Here is a 21,356-nt window from a genome sequence, read left to right as displayed (position 1 = left end):
GAATTGTTCATTCCACAGAAATGTTACACTGTGGTTAGAGACAGATGTTACAGGAGAAATGTCACTTGCCTGCTTTTTACCTTCCAGACTGTGATTTCTCTCAGAAGTTTGAATAAAAACAGAGCTGTTGTATTTTATATATGAAATTGCGATTGCTTTTTCACTAATACGAGAGTATTAATTTTAAAATTAAATGTAAATACTGTATTTAAATCAAATGCAAATGCTGCTGGTGGAATCCAGGACAGCTGCATACAAAGATTTTATGGAAAAAAAATCATAAATTTTATTGAGTTAAAAATTATTTTGGAGAATGCTGCTGATACTGGCACATATTTTTGGAACTGTGGGCAAAGTGGAACTTAAATATTAAACATCTAGATTCCAAGGATGTTTTTCTGACTGTTCTTCAGATGTGTTACCTAGATACTGTGTCACAGCCAAATGTGACTTGAAATAGAGAAAATAAGCACAAAGCAAGCAAGCAAAAAAAAAGTATTACTAATAACACTACATATGGAAAATGTAGGAATTAATTTACAGTTGCTACTTTGATTTCACTGCATATGTGTGAACCAAGTAAAACTTTTTGGAGTTCATTTAATTCAGCAGGACATTGCTGTTTCTTCTTACTTATGGTGTACTTATTTCTTATTTTTGTAAAATATGTACTTCAGATACATTTTTAAGTTTTGGCTTAATCAGAGGTAACAATGTCAGTAGAACATAATATACATTTGTGTTGTTATAACACTTGTATTTGTAGTTTTAGAAAGTTGAGAAAATTGGAAGAATAATTATTTTGGTGATGCTCTTGACATTTATAGATCCTACCATTGTACGATCTATAGAATCTCTTGTCCAAGATTCAAAATCTACTGTGATTTTCATACTTGCAGAGAAAACTGATTTTAGCATTCTGCACAAGTTAGTTAACAGTAAGCTAATAAAGGCATGGTTTTTAATGGATTAATGCTTTATTTGGGTGCAGTTGCAGTAAGCTGAGGTTAGTTATTGGCTGGCTGCATGGTGTGAGATATTGCCAAAAGTCAAAACTAATTGTTCAAATTGCTTCGAGCTCAAATAGTTAATTATGCAAGTTTAAATTGGCGCCTAACAAACATTAAGTAATAATTCAATCAAAGCTTTTAGATGGTTGTTCATAAGATGTTTTCTGATCTAAGAATGGTTTTCTTATTGAACATTTCCTCTTTTTTAAATGAAAAACTGAAAAGTAAAAGAAGCTGTTAAAGAACCACTCAAGAAATTAAGGGAGAAGCAGGAATCCAAAAAGGAAGATAACAAAGATGAGGAAGAAACCAAGAAAGCCAGGAAAGGAAAAGATGCTGCTGATCGAAAAGACAAGAAAGCTGTTGATACGAATAAATTAAAGAAAGATTCTGACAAGGCTAGAAGAGACAGAGAAAAGGAAAAAAGCTCAGACAAAAATGTAAAATCCAAGGAGGCTACAAAAAAATCAGCCAGTGAAAAGGATGGTACTAGTCAGGTGGGAAAAGAGAAAGAAACAAAAAAGGTAGCTAAAAACCCATCCAAGGAAGACAAGAAAGAGAAGAACTAAACAGAGTATCAGTTCTGCTACCAAGGAACAGACCTGAAGAATGAGAAATTCTGCATATGTATGTGAATGTGGTAAATATGGCAATAAGAACATAATATTTTCTGAAAATAAGTGTGAACAAAGGCTATATATAATAATATTTTTTAAAAAGCTGTTAAGCATGTTCTTGCAGTGTAAACGCAAAGCAAAAAATGTCTTCTGTGAATCTCAAATACGTACATATGTGAATATGCCTGCATAACTGTGTATTGAAAACAATCAAATGTGGAATCAATGCAAGTTATTTCAGACATACTCTGAATCTCTTGGGTTGTTTTGCTCTTTCATTGTTTCCTCATATTAAAATGCTTTTTTCTTGATATGGGGATGAAAATGTGATGCTGTATATTAAATGCAAGTTTAAAAGCAGCATTAAGAGGATTTTCTGGACACCTAAGAGGAAAATAGATTTTTGTTTCATAAAAACAACCAAGAGGAGTATTAATGGAATGTATTGTCATAGGAACCTAGAAAATAATTGTAAATTATTCCCTGCTAAATTTTTTTTTCCCTAAGTATGCCGAGAAAACTATTTAATACGCATTCAATCCAACTTTAGTGTTGTGTTAATTTGAGACTTCAGTGTCTACTCAACCAAAATGTTACAATACTTTTGCTTATTGATCCTGTGACAGTATGTTCTGCTTTCTTCTTTCATTTATTTATTTATTTATTTATTTATTAGCTATCTTTAAGTCTGAAAACTTGATTCATTAGCTTCATTGTCAGTGTTCAGTTAACTGCGTCCTGATTTTTCTGAGTTTCCTAAGCTTCTGGTAATGAACATTTCTAAAAATTAGGCCACCTATTTAACCATTGATGGGTATTGTTGGATTCCAGTCACATTTTAAGTGATGCACTGCTTACTACTAGTGTATTCTGGTTGAACTTGATTAGAGAACACCTTACTTATTTTTGCAGTTACTATTTTCTACAAACGCGACTTTTCAAGTATGTGATACTTCTGTAAGCAAGCTCCTGTGTTAGTTTGCTCTTATAGTTCCTGTATTTTTAGCACAAAAGAATGATTTATTCAGTAGTCTCATTAAAATAGACAAAGTTACAAAACATTTCTGCAGAGGTATTTTAGTATGTTATTGAATCTATACTTGCTTTCATGTTTATATGGGAAAGTAGTATATTCTAATTTTACCAGACAAATAATATTGCTGGGTATATTGAAATACTGATTGTATAATAAAATGACACAAGATTCAGAATGAAATTTGTAATTAAAGTTGAAGTTTTATTTTTATATTGCGGTATCATTTTAAAGAAAACAAAACTAAGGAGTGAGATTGAGCATAAGTATGTCTATGTGGGTGGTGGTGTAAGATTAGGGTCCTGATGGTTGCTTCTTTTCCTAGTTTTGCTTAAATGTTGTCTATAGCAGTTGGCAATACACTTACCTCAGACTTGCAGTAAAGAACATACATGTGTAAGATGCTTTGATCCCTACAGGTATAAAAAGTGGTAGAATAAGATCTAATCTGTTGGGGTTTTTTGGAGGAAACTTACAAAAAATAGTTTAAATGAAAACTGTAGAAAATAGTACTGTAGATTAAGATTCTAGCTGTGATATTTAACAGATTATATACTGAGCTGTTTTCTAAATATTTATATGTGTGTGAATAAGGAATTAAAAGATGTGTGTGTTATAAACATTGTAATGCTTAGCAAAAAACCGACAGAATGAAGATCTAATAAATGTACTTGCATAATGAGCATTCTTTTTTAAGTTGTGAAGATGATAGACGTGTTTATTAATCTTTGGTCTGATAAGTGCTAAGATAGATATTTAACAGAGGAGCACTCAAATCACACTTAAGTAACTGTCTGGGAGTGAATTTGGAATGAGTTGCCTTTCTGTTTAACATATTATTGTATCTATGACCCAAAGTCTAGCTGGTCCTAAAAAAAGGTTTGTTGTGGGTTTTTGGGTTGTTGTCTTTTTTTTTCCTCCCCTCTTAATTTTTGTTTCATTTTGTTTGAGCAGCACACCAGGCTATATGGGTAGCCACACAATAAAATGAGGTTTTTGCCCCAGGTGTCTGTTGTGCTGTTGTATATCTCCATGAAATAGTACTGTCATTTAACTTAACATAGCAGGTTACCACATAAGCTCAAAGAATGCACCACACAAGTAAAAACTGAGTGCAACTTTATTTCAATAAAAATATGAGACAAAATAGTATCTTGCAAAAAGTAAATGACTTAACATATTACATACTTGACAGGGTTGAATAAGTACTGTAGATAAACACATCATAGATGTATATAAAAGCCTGAAAGCAAAGTTGAGAAATGTGCAAGCTAAACAACCAAAATACTCTTTTTAGTATCTTTACTTTCACAACAGTCTGGTTGGCTGTGAAATACTGAGTATCTTTTGAAATACTTTGAATCCATTTATTAATGAAGCAAAGCAAGTGGTTGTCTAGAATTGGAGATGCAGGTTGTCAGAGAATATGAGGACTTGCTTGAAGAGGTGTGTATGTAAGGGAACTGTATTTTTGAAAACAAGTGGCAGTTTCTATGCTTAGAGATTCTAAAGTGTGAGGCAGTGGCTTATAGAAGTAACTGAGTTTATCTCAATATGTAGTTACAGATGATTGCAGAAGGAAGTAGCTTCTTACTCTTGTAACCGTTAATGCAGTAAAAGATTAATGTAAGTCTTCATAATATTTTTTAATGTTTCAGGGTCTTAATGGTGCAGAAAAAAACTGCAAAAAATAGAGTCTAAATTTGGTGCCTTTTTTTTCCTAGCTTCTTACCTTGATTCCATAGTAGTGGACTCTCGATTACAGTGCTTCTAGATACAGCCTAACTACTTACCTTCATGTAACTTGAATAATATAAAAAGGTGTAAGTAGAATTCATCCTGTTACTTCAGTTCCCATTGTTTACATAGAGCAGTAGAATAAATATATATTTTTCTCACGATGCATAAAATAATAAAATCTCTCTACATAGTCATTTTGAGACATACTAGTCCTATTGATATTGAGATACGTTTGACTTCAGCATGACATGGCAATTAAAACCAAAACCCAAACCAAAAAAACTAAGCTTTACTGACTTGAAATATAGTACTTGTTCCACTTAAAGTTACTTTCCCAAGACTGTTAGCAGTCAGGAGTGCTCATTATAGTGTAGCCTCTGCTTTCTTAAATACTATTTTTCTACTGATTTCTGTGCATACAGGTCTTGAGAAACTACTTTGTGTGCTTAAGGTAGTTTTATCTTCATCTTTATTGACCTTGGAACTTAAATGTGACCCTTAGAAAAATGGCGTAAGATTATAGGAGAATTCCATTTGGAAGGGACTTCAGGAGATCCTTATTCCTGCATCCTGCTCAAAATGTGGTCATCTCAGAGATATGACTAGGTTACAGTGGCTGTTATCTAGTATGGCCTTTAAAACCTCCAAGAATGGGAATGCACAACCTTTCTGTGCTGTGTTTTTCCACTGATTTGACTGTCCTCATGGGGTGGGTGTGTGTAAGTTTGGGTTTGTTTTGGTTATGTTTTTGTTTTTCTTACACCCAGTATGAATCTCTGTTGTTTAAGTCTTTCTTGAAACCTTCCCGAAGAATAGTTTAGGCTAATACCAATACATTCTTTCTTGAGGATGTGTCTTAAAATGTGGCATAATCTTTCAGGGCTATAAATTATCTCTTACAAGGATGTTGATTATTGCTGTTACTGGTTCCTTTCTTTTCATTGTGTTTTGATCTAGAAAGACTGTGGTATAAATAGTAAGTATCTTAGTGGTAAAATGCCATCAGTCATGTTTTTTCTGTAGTAATTTAGTTGTCAAAAGAAACTGGAGATTGAGATAACCTTATTTGACTTTCTGTCCAAAGAGAAAACAGTGAGAAAAGCCTGTTGCCTATTTTTCTTCTGGATACTGATTTGGTGTTGGGAATAGCACAGTCATTTGTTCAGTTACTTTTAAATAAAGGCATGTGCTTAAATTTCTGTTCCTTTTTTCTCCTCATTATATGTTGGTCTTCAAAACATATTTGTTTATTATCTGAATAATCTTTGAATATATCACTGTATATCAGGACAGATGTGTAATTGAATACATTTTGGAGAGTTTTGGCATCAGTTAATTTAATTGAAACAGCTTTCTTAGTTTATAATTGAATAAGATCAAAAAGAGCATGAAGTTAACTTTATAACTGAAAAATGCAGGCCTTAAAGAAACATCTGTCCCAGCACAGCCAATATCACCAGCATCTGAGGAGACCATCCAGCCTGCTGAGAAATCATATGTTGAATCAGGTAAGGCCTTTTGTAAGCTAAACTAACTCATTGTGTTCTTTGGGTAAAAAAATAACTCTTTTGTTGATTTTTATGTGTTGCTTATCCACTTAAATTGATTTAACGGTAATCACTGTTGATAACTTTATATAAATCACTGACCATGAAAAGCTTGTAATTTAAATGTATAGAAGGCACTCTTGTCAACTCTCATGGAACCATATCCCATCAGAATAACTTTCTGTTGATGCACTGTTGTGGTTTTTATGTATATGCAACAGCAAATTCTCTACCTCAGAAAGCCCAAAACCAGCCAACCAAACGTAAAACTAACAGTCAACTTCGTAAGGTTAATCAAATATTCACTTTTCCACTAAAATGAGTAGTATATCATAAATACAGTAAATAGAAAAAAAAATCATTTAAACATTTTAAAAGCCCCATAGAATTAGTAAAATTCATTAGGTTTAAGAGGAATTAAAAAAAAAATACTTCTATATGTAAGATTTCATATATGTGATTGGCATTTTTGTGTTACTCAGAGACTACGTGTTTTCTCCTGTTCCTTGAAAAGGCTAATCCTACTCGATATTTATGTGAACCTAGCACAACCCACAAATGTTGAACATATGGTCAATAAAATAGAATTTGTTTTTAAAAGACTCACATTACTTTTTTTAAGTTATAGTTTGTAAAATATGCAAAGTTAAAAATTTTCTTTCTTTCCACCCCCCGTAACTTTGTACCATTTTGGGTCTTTATTTGAACAATGCAGTTATTTGGTTTTGTGCTGTGGGGTTTCTCAGTTTTAATTTCAGGACATTTATACAAAGGCAACCCTTAATACAAATTCCTGTTGTGTCCTGGGCTGGTGTGGTAGCTGGTAATAATTTGTCCCTGAAATCAGTTTGTGATTAATTCTGGTGTGACTTGATACTGTAAGGTTAGTATGTATTTTACCTGTTTATGAAGCCAACAAAATCCTACTTCTGCAAGTGACATTTTGTTGACTAACGTGACATCCTAGTGCTGCTGCCTAAAATGTAGGAAAGTAATGGATGAAAATAATTACTTTGAAAAAGAATTCTTGGTTTGAATAGATACCTGAAGTTATCAATGTTACTGCCACTGAGAAAAATATATGTGCAGAGAATGCAATGTAGATAAATTCTTCTGATTCATCTTCAAAATTAATTTAGTGTGATTAAGGCAACACTTCCCATACTGGAGAGTAAGCAAACCCAAATTGTTTTTTGTTATTGTGCAAGTTGCAGAGGTTCACCAAGTCTGTCTCTGCAGAACTTTATGGAATGGAATAAGAACTTCATGGAGGCTACTGAAAGCTGCAAGCCTTGACCTAATGTTTAGACTTTGCCTTTTGCACTTACCTTCACTGTAATTTATAATCCTTTTAGAGCACAAGAATGCTGAGGTAGAATTGGAAGAAGAAATTCAGTCTGTTCTTCGTGAAGCTCTTCACTCCCAGCCTGGTAATGCATTAATGCTTAGAAGTCACTGAAGAATTTATAAATACCACTGTAGGGTAGACTGTAGAATCTCAAGAGTCTGGTTTTGGTACGTACTTTAAGTACTCATGCCTGCACAAAACATTCCAATCAGCTAATTTGTTATTTGCAAGAGAATACAGGAAGTTCAGTCACCAAATCCTAAAACTGTGGCCTCTTCCCCAGGGGGTAGCAGTAGCTCAAATCAATCACTTGACAAAAGCTTCTTCAAAATACTGAGTGGAATGCAAGAGTAGGTAAGCAGAGGTGGTTTTTACCATTGGGCGAAGAAGGCACTGGCAGGTCAGTGCAGATACTTTGGGTTTATACTGCTGGAAGGTGCAGACAAGTCATCTGTCCTCATCCCCTTTGGAAACCAGTTGAAAAACATGAAGGGTGTGCTGAAGACAGAATGCTTGCTGGTGATAGAATTTGCCAGGGTATGTATTCTCTAACAATCTGTATGATTGATTAGGAGAGAGACATGAAGATGTAGATGAAAGTGTGAATAACCAAGTGAAGGAAGAAGTACATGGAGAAACACTTGAAGCTACCACAACAGATGACTTGCTCACAGAATTAGAGAATGAACTGCCAGAAGCATATGAGACACCAGATTCAGTTCAGAAAGGTATCCAAATAACTAAATATAATGAAAATTAAATTCTGTCATAAGAACAGACAAATGGAAATGTGTCACTAAAAATTTGATTAATAATTCCTGCTTGCAGTAGAGACTTAATAAATGTTAACCACAGCAAGTATGATTTAGAAAATTTTTTTTAAATCAATGCCTTGAGTTTTAGGATCAATATAATTGTATATTGATATAAATATATATTATATTTAATTACTGCTATACCAGCTTTCAACCAAACAAATTCTCTTCCCAGTAAGAGAGACTTCTTTAATATCTGTATGGAGTCTGCTTCTGGACTTCCTAGTTTATCAAACTACTTTTTATGAGTTTATTAGCACAGCCTTTTATAGACACTTAGTCTCATTCTACTTCTGTCATGGCTTAAGCGACTCTAATGTAGCGCTCTAAGAGAATAATTGTTTGTAATCAAAATATTAAAGAAGAATCATATGATCTAAATCCAATTCAGGAAAAAAATGTTTCTGAATGCTTTTTTAGATGTACTACTGAAAATTTTACATATATCTTAATACCTGTTCTTTTTGGAAAAATTCATGTCATTGATCAACTAAAAGTTTTGATTGCTAGAAATACACTGGGATTTTTTTCTTTGCAACTGAAGTAATTACTTTCACTTTGTGTCTATTATATGACCTTGTTTCTATATCTCTTTCATTCATCCACAGTGCAAGTTAAAATAGGGGAATAGAGGAGAAATTAAAATTCCAATCATTTTAAATCTTTTAAAATGACTAGTAGGAAGGCAGAGTGAATGTTCTGCTTCCTTTACATTTATACAGAAATTTCTGTGGAGAGTCATTTTTTGAGCAAATGTGAGTAGTTTATATGTGTATACATATTCTCTGTATCTTAGAATTATAGAATGCTTAGAGTTGGAAGGAACCTTAAAGATCATCTAGTTCCAGCCACCTGCCATATATAAGAATAAAATATTTCAATCTCTATGCGTATCCTGCTGAAGTCAGAAATTTTCTTAAAATTTCTGCTTAGATATTTAACTATACTTACATAATCTTATGTAATATTCTGTTACAGGATTTGCAGTACCATATATTGATCTAAAAATTTTAAGTTTTGTAAATACATGTTTCTTTCTTAGATGCTGATCTTTTGGAAGATGACCTTGGAGCAATGGAGCCTGAACCATACGAAGCACCAGGTATAATTCTGTTTTTTGAACCTTGGCAATATTTGCTTTCAGTCTCAAAGTAGCAAATTATATGAGAAAGCAAAACAGAAAAGGTTAGACTGGTGTAGGGATAGATAATTTTTTTTATCTTTTTTTTTCTCCAAACAATTATTCTTGATTGTCTTGGATATTTTCACTTTGAATGAGATGACTGTAGTGTATTTGCTATTGCAGATGGTTCTTAAAAAGAATGATGGCAGGTATGAAAATTGTCTTCATTGGTGCAAAAACTTCATTTTACTTTTCTGTGTGTATGATTAGGAAGTGGATAGGCAAGAGATGTGTGATTGTACAGTCTAAGAAAGTGAGAATGAGGTTTGTTGCTTATATTACTATCTTCATACAGCCTACAATGATAAGGGCATTCTAGCCTGTTATTTTTGGCATTAGGAACTTCTGTTCTCACATAGATCCAGTCACCTTTCAGAAGCATCCAGTTTGTAACCTTTCCTTCAGGACCTTTTCTTTCTTTATTGCCAATTCTACTATCAGAGAGTGAGTCAGGACCAAGAACTAGCCTTGCACTGTCTTTCTGCACACCTTAATTAATCTTTAAAGCTTTTTGGAATTTTGCCTGGACTAATATGATTAGTTTATTCATCTTTGTATTGTGCTTGATATCGCATACAGTGGTATTAGTGTTTCCCATTATAAAGTCCTGTTTGATGCCAAATAAGACAAAAATAATTTTGTTAGATGCATCTAAAACTACTTGTCCCTGTCTTTGTGGAAGACTGCTGCTTTCCGGTTACCAATTTAGAATCCAAGCTGCGATGGCTCCAAGTGAAAGAATAGTTACTTTACCTTCAGTACTGTGCGTTGTCAGATGTATCATACTGAGCATATTAATAACATTGCAAAGAATTGTAGTCATAGAGGAAAATAATCCACATATTTAACTAGGCAGCAACAACAAAAAAAAAAGGTAAATTGCTTTAGATCTCTGATGCCAGCAGTGAACGTACATGTTTCTCAAGGTCTGATTTCTGGCTTTTGTCTTCTGTAGATCATCACCAATAGGTCCTCCTGGGCATCAGTAAAGAAGCTTCTTTAGAGCTTTGAGGATAGGGGAAGATTACCTTTTTTTAATTCTTCTTAAAATAATTATTAAAAAATTGAGGGAGGGTAATGGTTCTTGTGGATCTAGTTTTCATACAGATGGCTAAAACAGAGTGGCCCAACACCTTCCATTAGATTGCTGTGTGTCAAGTTGCAAGTGTTTGTAAGGTTTGTAAGCTATCGACAGACGCATTATGGATGCAAGTTAAAATAATTGATTTTATTTTAACAATACTTTTTTTCATATTTAATTTACAGTTTCACATGAATATAGTATGGATGTAGAAAATACCTTAAGTGATCCAGAAGCTCCAGGTTTGTAAATTTTCATGGCTTCAGGTGACAATGTAATGACTTGTGCTTATATTTTTAAACATGCTTTGAAGTAATGTCATATTGACTGTTTCATCACAGTTTTATTTTCAATTTTTGTTAGTTTCAAATAAGCCTGATTTTTTTTTTTCTACGTTACTGTTACATTTGTGAGTTACCGTTACAAATGCAATTCAGAAATACATAAATATCTTGTTCTGTGAGGAATCTTACTGTCTAATCAATGGATTATCAAAGACCTACTTGTAAATACAGATATCATGGACCTTACTATATTGTGTTACTTACAGTGTAGCTTCTTGAACGTGTTTTACAGTCCAGCTGTCACTTTCAAGTAAACCACTGTAATATTAACTCATTAAGTTTAGTTCTGTTATTCTTGAGCTAAGTATGTGATCTTTTAAACTTCTCTTGTGCTATTTAGTTGTTGCATGAAAATTTGATTGGAATATGAAATATTAAATATTTTTATTTAAGGTCACTCTGAGTTAATGCTAGAAGATGCTGTGGAACATTACGCAGGTACACTCCAAAGTCTTATTTCTTTTTATTGAAGTTTTATTGAATGTGCTCCCCAAACCAAGACGAACAAAAAACCAAACCAAAATAAAAAAAAAAAAAAAAAAAAAAAAAAAAAAAAAAAAAAAAAAAAAAAAAAAAAAAAAAAAAAAAAAAAAAAAAAAAATTAAAACCCCAAACAAAGAAAACCAAACTCCTGGAGCTCATAGATAGTATCAGTTCCGTAGTGAGTTACTACATCTGTATTTCTATTTCCATTCTGAAAAAATAACGAAGACCTTCACAAATATTACTGTAATGTCATCCTAGTGGGCAGAATTGCATTTTGAGGGTTAGATTTCCAGTTTGTAATTCAAATTGCATAGAAATGTTTCTGTGGGTAAACAATATTTTGAGTTTACCAATGATGTTGAAGTTGGTATGATAAGTGTCAGGAAAAAGGTAGTATCTGAAGAAGAAAAAAAAAAGTTTGTAAAAAGAAAATGAATCATAACAGGAGGATTCTAAAATTGTAGAAGTTTTCTGTATATAGATACAATCTTAGAGTATTTCCATTCTGAATTCTAGGTAATTTGTAGATGAGTTCATGAACTGTGTAAGAAAAGCCTGCTCATAGTGTTTTATCTTTTTAAGTCTTTCTCATGATGCTGGAAAATGCTTCAGTTCTTCCTACAAGGTCTTTTAGAAATCTTCACCTTTTTTGAACTCTTAATAACTTTAATACAGTATAAAATACTATAGTTTTGATTATCATATTTGGTCTGAATAAACCATAGATTATTATTTGTGTGTGTTTCATGTCTTAAATTTCAGTGAATTTTTACATTTTTTGGGGGGGGGGGGTGTGTTTTGTTTTCTTTTTTAAACAGAAGATAAAGTGCAAAGCAATTATAATGGAGACCATGGTAAGACAACTGCTATATTTTGTGAAAAGATAGTATCAAGTCTTTAATTAATAAGAAAGTAAAATTGCTTTGTCTTTAAATTTTCTATGCTGTCACATTACTTTGCAAGTTCGAAGTTAAGGTTTTAGGGGGTTTTATGTTCAAATCCCCTGTAAACAGTTTATAGCACTAAATCAAGTGTAGAGTATACACTTGTAGAGTATGTATGTACATACATAGTATGTACAACTATGTCCTCTTTTTAGCATACATAGACATGTCAGGTCTTCAACATAGAATGGTAGTACTCGTTTATTTTTTACGTTTATGTAATCTGAGCAAAGGACATAGATTCTTAACTTCAGAATATTTCAGACAGAAAACATTCAGGTTTATTCTTTGCCATCAGGAAGGAAATTCTGACATCCAGCTTTCGGCTAGAAGTCAAAATCCCATTGTAGGACTTTGAGTGGCCCAAAGGTGTATTTAAGCTCTTAGTGCAAGTTTTTCTCAGTCTACAGAAAAGAATTATTTGCCTCAGCTATGGTGGCCTTGGTGAAATGCGTCTGTTCAATAGAATGGAAAAGTAAAACAGACCTGGCTTTTTCCCTGGGCTAATGGTTTACTCTCCTTTCCAGGAGATACTTATTTTACAATTGGTTCCTAATCAGGAATCACTTCTTGTTTCTCACACCTATATATGAATGAGAAGCACCACTTCTAATCTTTACTTTCCGTGCTCCTTCATATGTAGTGACATGAACAGAGAATGCTCAAATGGTTCCTGCCCCTAAGAAGTGTTACCTATACCTGCTTTAATAGTAAGATGTTCATGGAGGTTCCCAAAGTAATCTGCATCAGTTTTTCATAGAATTAGTTCCAAAATCATTGCCTATTCTGCAGTTTCTTGTGGTGATCCCGCACAATAACAGTGAATCACTCTATTTTGTAATTCATACTTTTTTAGTATTTAAAAAAAAATCTCATGTAAATAATTTTTTCATATGAGAGTTAGTACCTTTTGCAATAATGAAATTGTCCAAAACATTGGATGAACACTGAACATCTTCAGTTCTAAAATTCACAATACTTATATTGAAAATTCAGACGGTTAGTGAATAGCATTTGTCTATTTTCAGATACTAGCTGAAGTAAAATAATGCATATTCTTAACTTATTTCTTCAGAATTACAAAAATTAGACTGGCTCTTTACTCAAAGATTAGGAGTCTGGGTGGATTTTATAACTGTACAGAATTATAGCTCTTTTTTTTTTCTGTATTTCATCTGTGTAGATAGAAATGCTTCAAATTTCAGCATTATGTTCAAATTTGATATTTGGGTTTTGTATAGAATTTTCAATCTCCAGTGAGGGTTCTTATAGCTATTCAGGCCCCCAAACTAGAGAAAGTCTTTGAGAGCTTTGCATTTAGCAGTAATGAACGGGATGCTTAAAAAACAAATTTGTAGGATACTCTGCAGAGTGGGCACTCAAACTTTATTTTTTTTTTTCCTTTCAGAACCAAAAGATGAAGAGCAGACTGAGGCTGAAGATACAGGTATACATATACACACACACACATATATACATTTATATATATGTGTGTGGGCAGGGTGTGTGTTTATTCCAACACGCATCCATCATCTCTGTGTATTTATATATAAGGAGCATATTAGAAAAATCTTTGTTTCCTATGTAGTTAAAGTAGAAAAACCTCCTGAAGAAATGTTAGTGGAATATAAATTGGTTTTGAAGTCAGAGAAATATTTCAGTTGAGTTAGCATAAAAATCATTAAAATAATCCTGTTATTTATATATATATTGAAATACGTAATCTGTGTGATCTTCAATCATGATATATTGCCAGTTATACCACAGGTTCATTACAGTCTGTGTAGATACAAAGTTAGGGTTTTAACTATGAACTTAGACACCTTCTTTTAATATGCCATTCTTAAGGACTCATCTCTAAGATCTCAAATGAAACAAAGCTCATATGTGAGGCTTTTTATGGACATTTGGGACACAGTAGTTCTGCTTAGACACTCAACATGCTGCCTGCCATGAGCTTTGCTCATAACCCTGTAACTGGTACTTAAGGTGATTTGAAATTTGAAGGCTGTCAATACTAGGTCTGCTTTGATGCATACTTTTTGCTACTACCTTTGTGCAATAAGCAGAAGCAATTTAAAAATTACTTGTCTGCAGTGCTCTCTCTGGGTCCTGTATGCTTTGTGGTCTTGAAATAACAGCTCTTTTTTTTTAAGACAGTCTTAGAATCATAAAATCATAGAATCAGTTAGGGTTGGAAAGGACCTTAAGATCATCTAGTTCCAACCCCCCTGCCATGGGCAGGGACACCTCACACTAAACTGTGTCACCCAAGGCTGTGTCTAACCTGGCCTTGAACACCACCAGGGATGGAGCATTCACAACTTCCTTGGGCAACCCATTCCAGTGCCTCACCACCCTTACAGTAAAGAATTTCTTCCTTACATCCAATCTAAACTTCCCCTGTTTTAAGTTTTAACCCATTACCTCTTGTCCTGTCACTACAGTCTCAGTCTTCTCAAACTGCTGATTGAAAAAGATATGATTGCTTAGTTTAGAATGAAGTCAAGAAATTCTTTAGTGTAAGTAAATTTTACATACCTGACACAAACCTGTTTTGTTACCTTTGGGCCCAGAAGTTTAAGAGAACAGTTACATGAGTTAGAAGGTGCCATATTCAAATAAAAATTAAAATAATTTATTTTTCTGTGGGATCCATAACTTTAAGTTGAAGAACTTGCTCATTGTCCTTCAGGAAGGAAAGTAGGATTTACCAGGGAATTGCATGTTTATTAAATAAAAGAAAGCCTTTTAAAGGGGAAGTTTACAGAGGGCTTTTTTTTCTTTTTTTAAATCGTTTTTAATGTGTAGCAGATGGAGTTGATGCTGCAAAAGGTAAAATTTGGATTACTGATCATGCTTAGAAAGATGAAGTGTTTTCAAAATTTCAGGTTTTAAAGTTACTGTGTCTTAATACAAACAACATTTGTTCAGAGGGTATCTAATGAATGCAGCAGTTCTTCAGTGAAACAGGGAAGGAAATCTAAAAAGTAACTTGTTTGGGTTTTTTTCACCTCAGTTTCATTGAAGATCCTGTTTGTTTATAGCAGTTTATTGTTCATAGTTAAACATGCCTGTTTGCTAGCTCTGTTCTTCTGTGTTGTATGAAAGTTTCATCAGTTGAGGGTTTGAATTCATAATTGCTCTGAATTGAACATGTTCTTAGCTGTTGAGGACCTTCTGGAGGAGGTGAATGAAGCCACAGAGCCAGGTATGTATTTTGTAATTGTTATCTTAAAGTTTTTTGATGAAACAATTTTGAAATAATTTTGAAATCTGTAAATGTAAAAGCAAATGAACAAAAAAACACATGTAATTTTTCATTTGTGTTTTTATACTGTCTTTTATAGATGAAATATCAGAAGATTTTGATATTGGTAAAGACCTGTCAGGTATGAGGTTTTAGTTTGGGGGGGGGGGGGGGGGGGTTCTTCCACTTAATTATTAATAAAATTAAAAAAAAACCAAGCAAATGAAAAAGCAGAAAAATGTGCTATATAGATTCACAGTATGGTTTGGGTTGGAAAGGGCATTTAAAGATCATCTGGTCTAACTCCCTCGCCATGGGTAACAACATCTTTCCCTAGACCTAGTTGCTCAAAGCCCCATCCCCTGATTTTGAACAATTCCAGGGATGGGGCAAGGGTGGATGCTATGTTTATTTAGGTTATCCATTTGAAAAATGTGCACTACTATAATTAAATGGGTAAAAAAAAATATTGTTTCACACAACCAACAGTTTTAGCCAGAATCCCTTTGGGGGTGTAATAGGAATGGATGTTAATAACAAAGAGTAGCTAAACTTATGGACATGAAATGCATTCAGTACCTTCTTTCTACTCTTACCGTAGTTAGGTGTTCTGCAGTTTAAGTCTTCATTTTTGTTTGATGTTAAATTGATTGGGTGGCTGGTGGGAAATAAAAACAAAATTGTAAACATACTGTGTGTAGCTTTCAACACTTAATTTTCTTTCCAACAGTAGAAAGTGAGCATACAGAAGATCTTGTGGCCACTGAACCAGAGGCATCAGGTTTGTGTATTATCTTTTGCATGAGTTTGTTACTTAGAAAAAAAATGTTAATTTAGAGTAATAGGTGTGATAGAGTGGAAGTCTGTGCTGCAATAAAAATATTTTTATTGCAGTTATGCTAGAAATAACGTAAGTTTTCCTGCAGTTTCTTTTTTAAAGGAACCATAACTGTGGTGTTGGAATCTGAGGTCTTGGTTTTTTTAATGGTAATATTTTAGTGGCTTACTGATGAGCACACTCATCAGTTTTAGAAGTTGAGAGTGCTCCCAGTTCAGAAAAACTTAACTTACATTGATTAAAATGGTCATATTACATCATATGAAATCAAAGATTTCTTTGCTATGCTGTGTTTTCTACCAGCTAGTCAGTACTGTATACTCATGAAAGACAGTATATGTTAGAAATAAAATGGGATGTCTCTCCAGTTTTGAGCACTTAATTTATGGGCTTATGAAGTCAGCAAATATATTTTCCTCTCTTTGATTCTTATTAACTACAGCCAGCCTCCTGGCTATTGCAAATTCTTTTCTCTGACTCCCTCTATGCATGAACAGGGAGCTATGTTTAACCTTTAGTTTTTCAGCAGTAATGGCACTCAGTGACATATGACATGTCTAATTTAAACATACATATGGAAAGAAAGAACTGAATTTTGAAGTCAAGTATTTCACAGTTAGAGCTGAGGACATAATAAGTATATGAATGTTTTCTAAGCCCTTACTGTGATAGCATGTGAAACTGGAGGAGATTTGTGCTTTGAATAGTTTACTTTCAGAATTTTAAAGTATCTTTTTTGAAACTTATTGGCTTACTTAAGTATTAATCTTTCCCCTGGAAAAATTCAGCTGAGGAAGATTTGCATCCCACTTCTGCAAAAGTATTACAGAGTAGTCTTGATAGGTGTTTTGAGCATAAGGGAGAAAATGATCGTTTTGTAAATATTTAGTGAATGTCCAGTTTGAGTTGTTATTATGCTTTTGACTTGCAGAAGTTCCTGTTCAAGCTGAGGATTATTCAAATGACAATCTAGTGGGTAAGTTTATCTTATATGCTTGTTGTTTTCCCCAAAGAAATGTAGCTATAACTATATAAAAAGTTTGTAAATAAATTACATCTTGGAAGGGAGTGGAAGAACATCAGTACTGTCATTTAAAGTTTTCTCCTGTTTTTGAGGCAATAGTTTTTATACTGGATAAATGCTGATGATAGTTCCAGGTTATATGGAAGCATTCCAAATGAAACTTCAGACAGAAGAGATTACTCTTACTGCATAGGGAAACAGAAAACTTTGGGTCTCAAAATATGTGTGTATTTCCTTCCCAGAGTAACTGATGGTGGTGATACTGTTACTTCTCTATGTACCAGTCAGATCCAGTGAAGTCTGACTGTGGCACATTCTGTGGGCACTGATCTGGAAACAGGACTGTTTGTCATGCCATCACATTTTTCTTGACATAACTGATTTTAAAAACAAGAGTACTTCCAGCTTTTCCATCTGTGCCTTGACAGTAGTAAGCACATAGTTTACCAAACCATTTTAGATTAGACAGATTGCTTCTGAATTTGAAGATTGTATTGCTACATTTCGTCTGCTTTTTGGAGATAATTGTTCTAAGTTGCTAGTTCTTTTTGCAGTTGTGTTGAGTGGAACAATGAGTTGTATCTCTGGGCTGAGATATCACAGAAGCTGCAATCCAAGAGCCCTGACAAGTATATTTCTGTTCTGTTCTCATTAGCTTGAGCACCTTTCTGGCTTAGTCGATCTTTGCAATATGCAGAAGCTCTTGTGTGATGTGGTGCCAGGTAGTTCTGTGGGGTTTTCCTTTTCCTTGCAGGTTCTTGGGCATGCCAAAAATAGCCAAAGAAGTGAAAAAACATAGGAGGCCTTTGTGTTTGCCCAGAACAGATTTGAGGCATGGTTTAATTCATGTTTTAATTTACATGGTAAACCTTAACTGGGGTGATCTGAAATGCTCATGTCAGTATATAACTGTGCTGTGAGGTCTTTCTAACCTTTTTATCTTAACATGGTGTGTGTTGAAATGTTTGAAGCCACAGGTATTAATAGATGCACTCTCTAAAAAAATGTTTCATAATTAATAAGAAACATTTTTAATCAAAGCTTATATTTGGCATGGGAGCAAGCAGTAGTTACCTATGGCAGCAAAGGCAAAAAGTTCAGGTGATTTGTTGTGCTTTAAGTTGAAAGTGTAGAAGAAGAAAAGGTGTTTTGGCAGAAAATGGTGCTGCTTAAAACAACAAAAAGTTCGTTACAGGGCGTTACAGGACAGTTGCAAAGTTTCAGTAGTAGGTTGCTCTGCAGTGTCAGTTGTATTGATATGAAGATGTTGAAATGATCTCTTGACTTATATACACTATTTTAAAGCTAAATTCAGAATCTAGGTATCAACTTGAAATCTTTAATTTGTGTTTTTGTGGACCATGTTCTTACCACTTTTTAGGCTACAATTTACAGCTTGGTCTTGCAGCAGTAAATGCATTTCCTACCTTCACCATTAAAACTTCAGTGTATTGTACAGTAGTGGATGGTTTTCCAAATATTCCGTTTAGATTCATAGAGTCATTTAGGCTGGAAAATACCACAAAGATCGTTCAGTCCAACCATAAACCTAACACTGCCAAGTCCACTAATAAACCATGTCCTTAAGCATTGTGTGTACATGTCTTTTAAATACCTCCAGACATGGTGACTCAACCAACTGCCACCTTACTACAGCCTCCTTTCAGGTAGTTGTAGAAAGTGATATTGTTTCCCCTGAGCCTCCTTTTCTGCAGTCTAAACAACCCCAGTTCCCTCAGCTGCTTCTTATAAGACTTGTGCTCTAGACCCTTCACCAGCTCCGTTGCCCTTGTCTGGTCCTCCTCCAGCACCAAAATGTCTTTCCTGTACTGAGGGGCCCAAAACTGAATACAGTGTTCAAGGTGCAGCCTCACCAGTGCAGAGTACAACAGGTCACCCCTTTGATTGTAGATGGACTTTCAAATAAGGTGGTGAAATTGAACCTAATTATCCACTCTCCTTTTATTGTATTGTGATACAAAGAGATTCCTTACTGTTTTCAGACATGATTAGAATAAAAAAATAACTTGTATTACTCTGAAATAGTATATATTTCTGATCCTTTTGAAAGGGTTTTTTAGATTTGATTATTTTTTTTCTTTTTTCCCTTCATGAGGAAGAAGTGAAAGAATCAGTCACAGAATCATGGAATGGTTTGGGTTGGCAGGGACCATGTAGTTCATTTAGTTACGACTCCCCCTGCCATGGGCAGGGACGTCTCTCACTAGATTAGGTTGCTCAAAGCCCTGTTCAGCCTGGCCTTGAGCACTTCCAGGGATGGGGCATCCACAACTTCTCTGAGCAACCTGTACTGGTATCTCGCCACCCTCACAGTAAAGAATTTCTTCCTGTTGTCATCTAAGTCTCCCCTCTATCAGCTTAAAGCCATTCCTCCTTGTTCTGTCATTAAATGCCCTTGTAAAAAGTCCCTCTCCAGATTACTTGTAGGTCCCACTTTAGGTACTGGAAGGCTGCTATATGGTCTCCCCTGAGCCTTCTCTTCTGCAGGCTGTTTATTCAGTTATTAAACACAAAATAACTACGAGATGTAGTACCGTGTACGTGATTCTTTGTTTAGCAAGTAGAAAACGAAAATAATTTGATCAGCATAAAATCTGCGACAGTGTGCTGACATACTCAAGAATCTTTAGTACTTTGTGTAGTTATGTGGGAACCACTTTGAAGGCAGAAGAATCGTTTATCAGTTTATGTAAAAAGCTCATTGTTTTGGCACATAAAGTAAAATTCAAATAGCATCTCTGAAAATTAAGAAAAGAAGCAGGAGATGTAATTAAACTACTAATCAGGAATAAAAATTTTACTACTGTTATTATGTTTTCCTGCTATTAGTTGTTTATCTGCCTTTTTTGGATGTGAAAAATTCAGTTTGAAGGCAACATTATTCTCACATATTCCTCTTAGACTGCAAAATTCATATTTATTACTTTGGTATTTTCATTATTATTTGTGATGGAGGATTCAGTATGAGAGGGTTTTATTAACAGAAGTCCTTTTTTTGTTCATGTGATTTCATTTCTCAGATATTCAAAGCTAGTATTTCCTGTTACGTCAGCAATAATACTAGTAAAGTTCATTGTACTAGAGACAGTTGAGAACTCTCTTCTGAATGAAGAAAATGTTTATATGCATATATATATGCTTTTTACATATATGAAAGGTTTTAGCTGTTTATATAATAAGCATATCTTCAGGCAGCATAAAGGATATTCAGAAATACCACTGTAGAGTTCTTATTCTTCAGTAATTTAAATACGTCCAACTTTGTTTGAAGCATGACGGCACCAGTTTTTATCACGTTAGAAGCTGTTGTTTGATTTTATCTGAAACATAGGATCTTACTTGTTTTGGAAAGAAAACAGGAGATAGGATGAATTTAGTTATGAGGAACATTCTCATATCCCCAGTGAGGAGATTGGGTGTGGGACTTGAATATGCCAGAATGCAATTGAAATTTTTTGCTGACTTCAGGGCATAGCACAAAATAAATACAGTAGGCAACTGCATCCTTAGGTATCTGTAGGTACGGTTTTCCAATTCTTTAAGTTTACTTCTAAAACAATTACCCGTATTTCTTTGCAGCTGGAGGCTATTTGAAGTAGTTGTAGACTGTATTCTTGTAAACTAATGCACTTAAGTGGTATGAGAAGTCAGCTTGAAATATTTCCTATTTAAGATTTTTTGCTAATCCTGTTTTACACTGGCAGGAGGGGTTACTTGCTGAAGACCTATTTTAAGGGAGTCATATTATAGGTTTGGGGATATTTTTACTCTCTCTGTCTTACAGTATTTTGATCCCTCTCGTAAATGTTCAGATTTAAAATATCTAAGGTTTGTTCCACCACCCCCTTCCCACTTCATCTACATTTATTTTACTGCTGAAATCCTTTACCTGTAGAAAAGTTTCCGCTTTAGAACTTTGACCCTTCCTCATTCCCTGGCTCCTTTTTTCCCATTTTGAGTGTCCTTGACATAAAAAACCCCTAGTGAGTTTAATGTATTTGTGCCATGGCCTAGATTGCCTTTACAAGGTATATGAAGTGCCATATATTGAGGAAAAAAGTTACTGCTTAGGTAA

The 21,356-nt window shown here is 34.1% G+C and overlaps 1 protein-coding gene across 1 annotated transcript in view; it reads left to right on the top strand.

Moving 5' to 3' along the window:
* ASPH (aspartate beta-hydroxylase) overlaps nt 1-21,356 on the top strand; it is a 111,639-nt gene that overhangs the window by 36,417 nt on the left and 53,866 nt on the right. Inside the window, exons 5-15 of the mRNA XM_057426241.1 lie at nt 5,819-5,908; nt 7,303-7,377; nt 7,868-8,023; nt 9,153-9,212; nt 10,560-10,616; nt 11,112-11,156; nt 13,557-13,595; nt 15,315-15,359; nt 15,499-15,540; nt 16,129-16,179; nt 17,168-17,212. Coding sequence (XP_057282224.1) covers nt 5,819-5,908; nt 7,303-7,377; nt 7,868-8,023; nt 9,153-9,212; nt 10,560-10,616; nt 11,112-11,156; nt 13,557-13,595; nt 15,315-15,359; nt 15,499-15,540; nt 16,129-16,179; nt 17,168-17,212 — 705 coding nt within the window. The remainder of the gene's footprint in view (nt 1-5,818; nt 5,909-7,302; nt 7,378-7,867; nt 8,024-9,152; nt 9,213-10,559; nt 10,617-11,111; nt 11,157-13,556; nt 13,596-15,314; nt 15,360-15,498; nt 15,541-16,128; nt 16,180-17,167; nt 17,213-21,356) is intronic.

This window comes from Pezoporus wallicus, unplaced genomic scaffold (assembly GCF_028554395.1).
Source record: "Pezoporus wallicus isolate ANWC-B61680 ecotype Strahan unplaced genomic scaffold, APGP_CSIRO_Pwel_v1 contig_4131, whole genome shotgun sequence".
NCBI classification, from domain to species: Eukaryota; Metazoa; Chordata; class Aves; order Psittaciformes; family Psittacidae; genus Pezoporus; species Pezoporus wallicus.
Note: the sequence above shows the minus strand (reverse complement) of the source record. Positions and strands in the feature narration are given on the sequence as shown.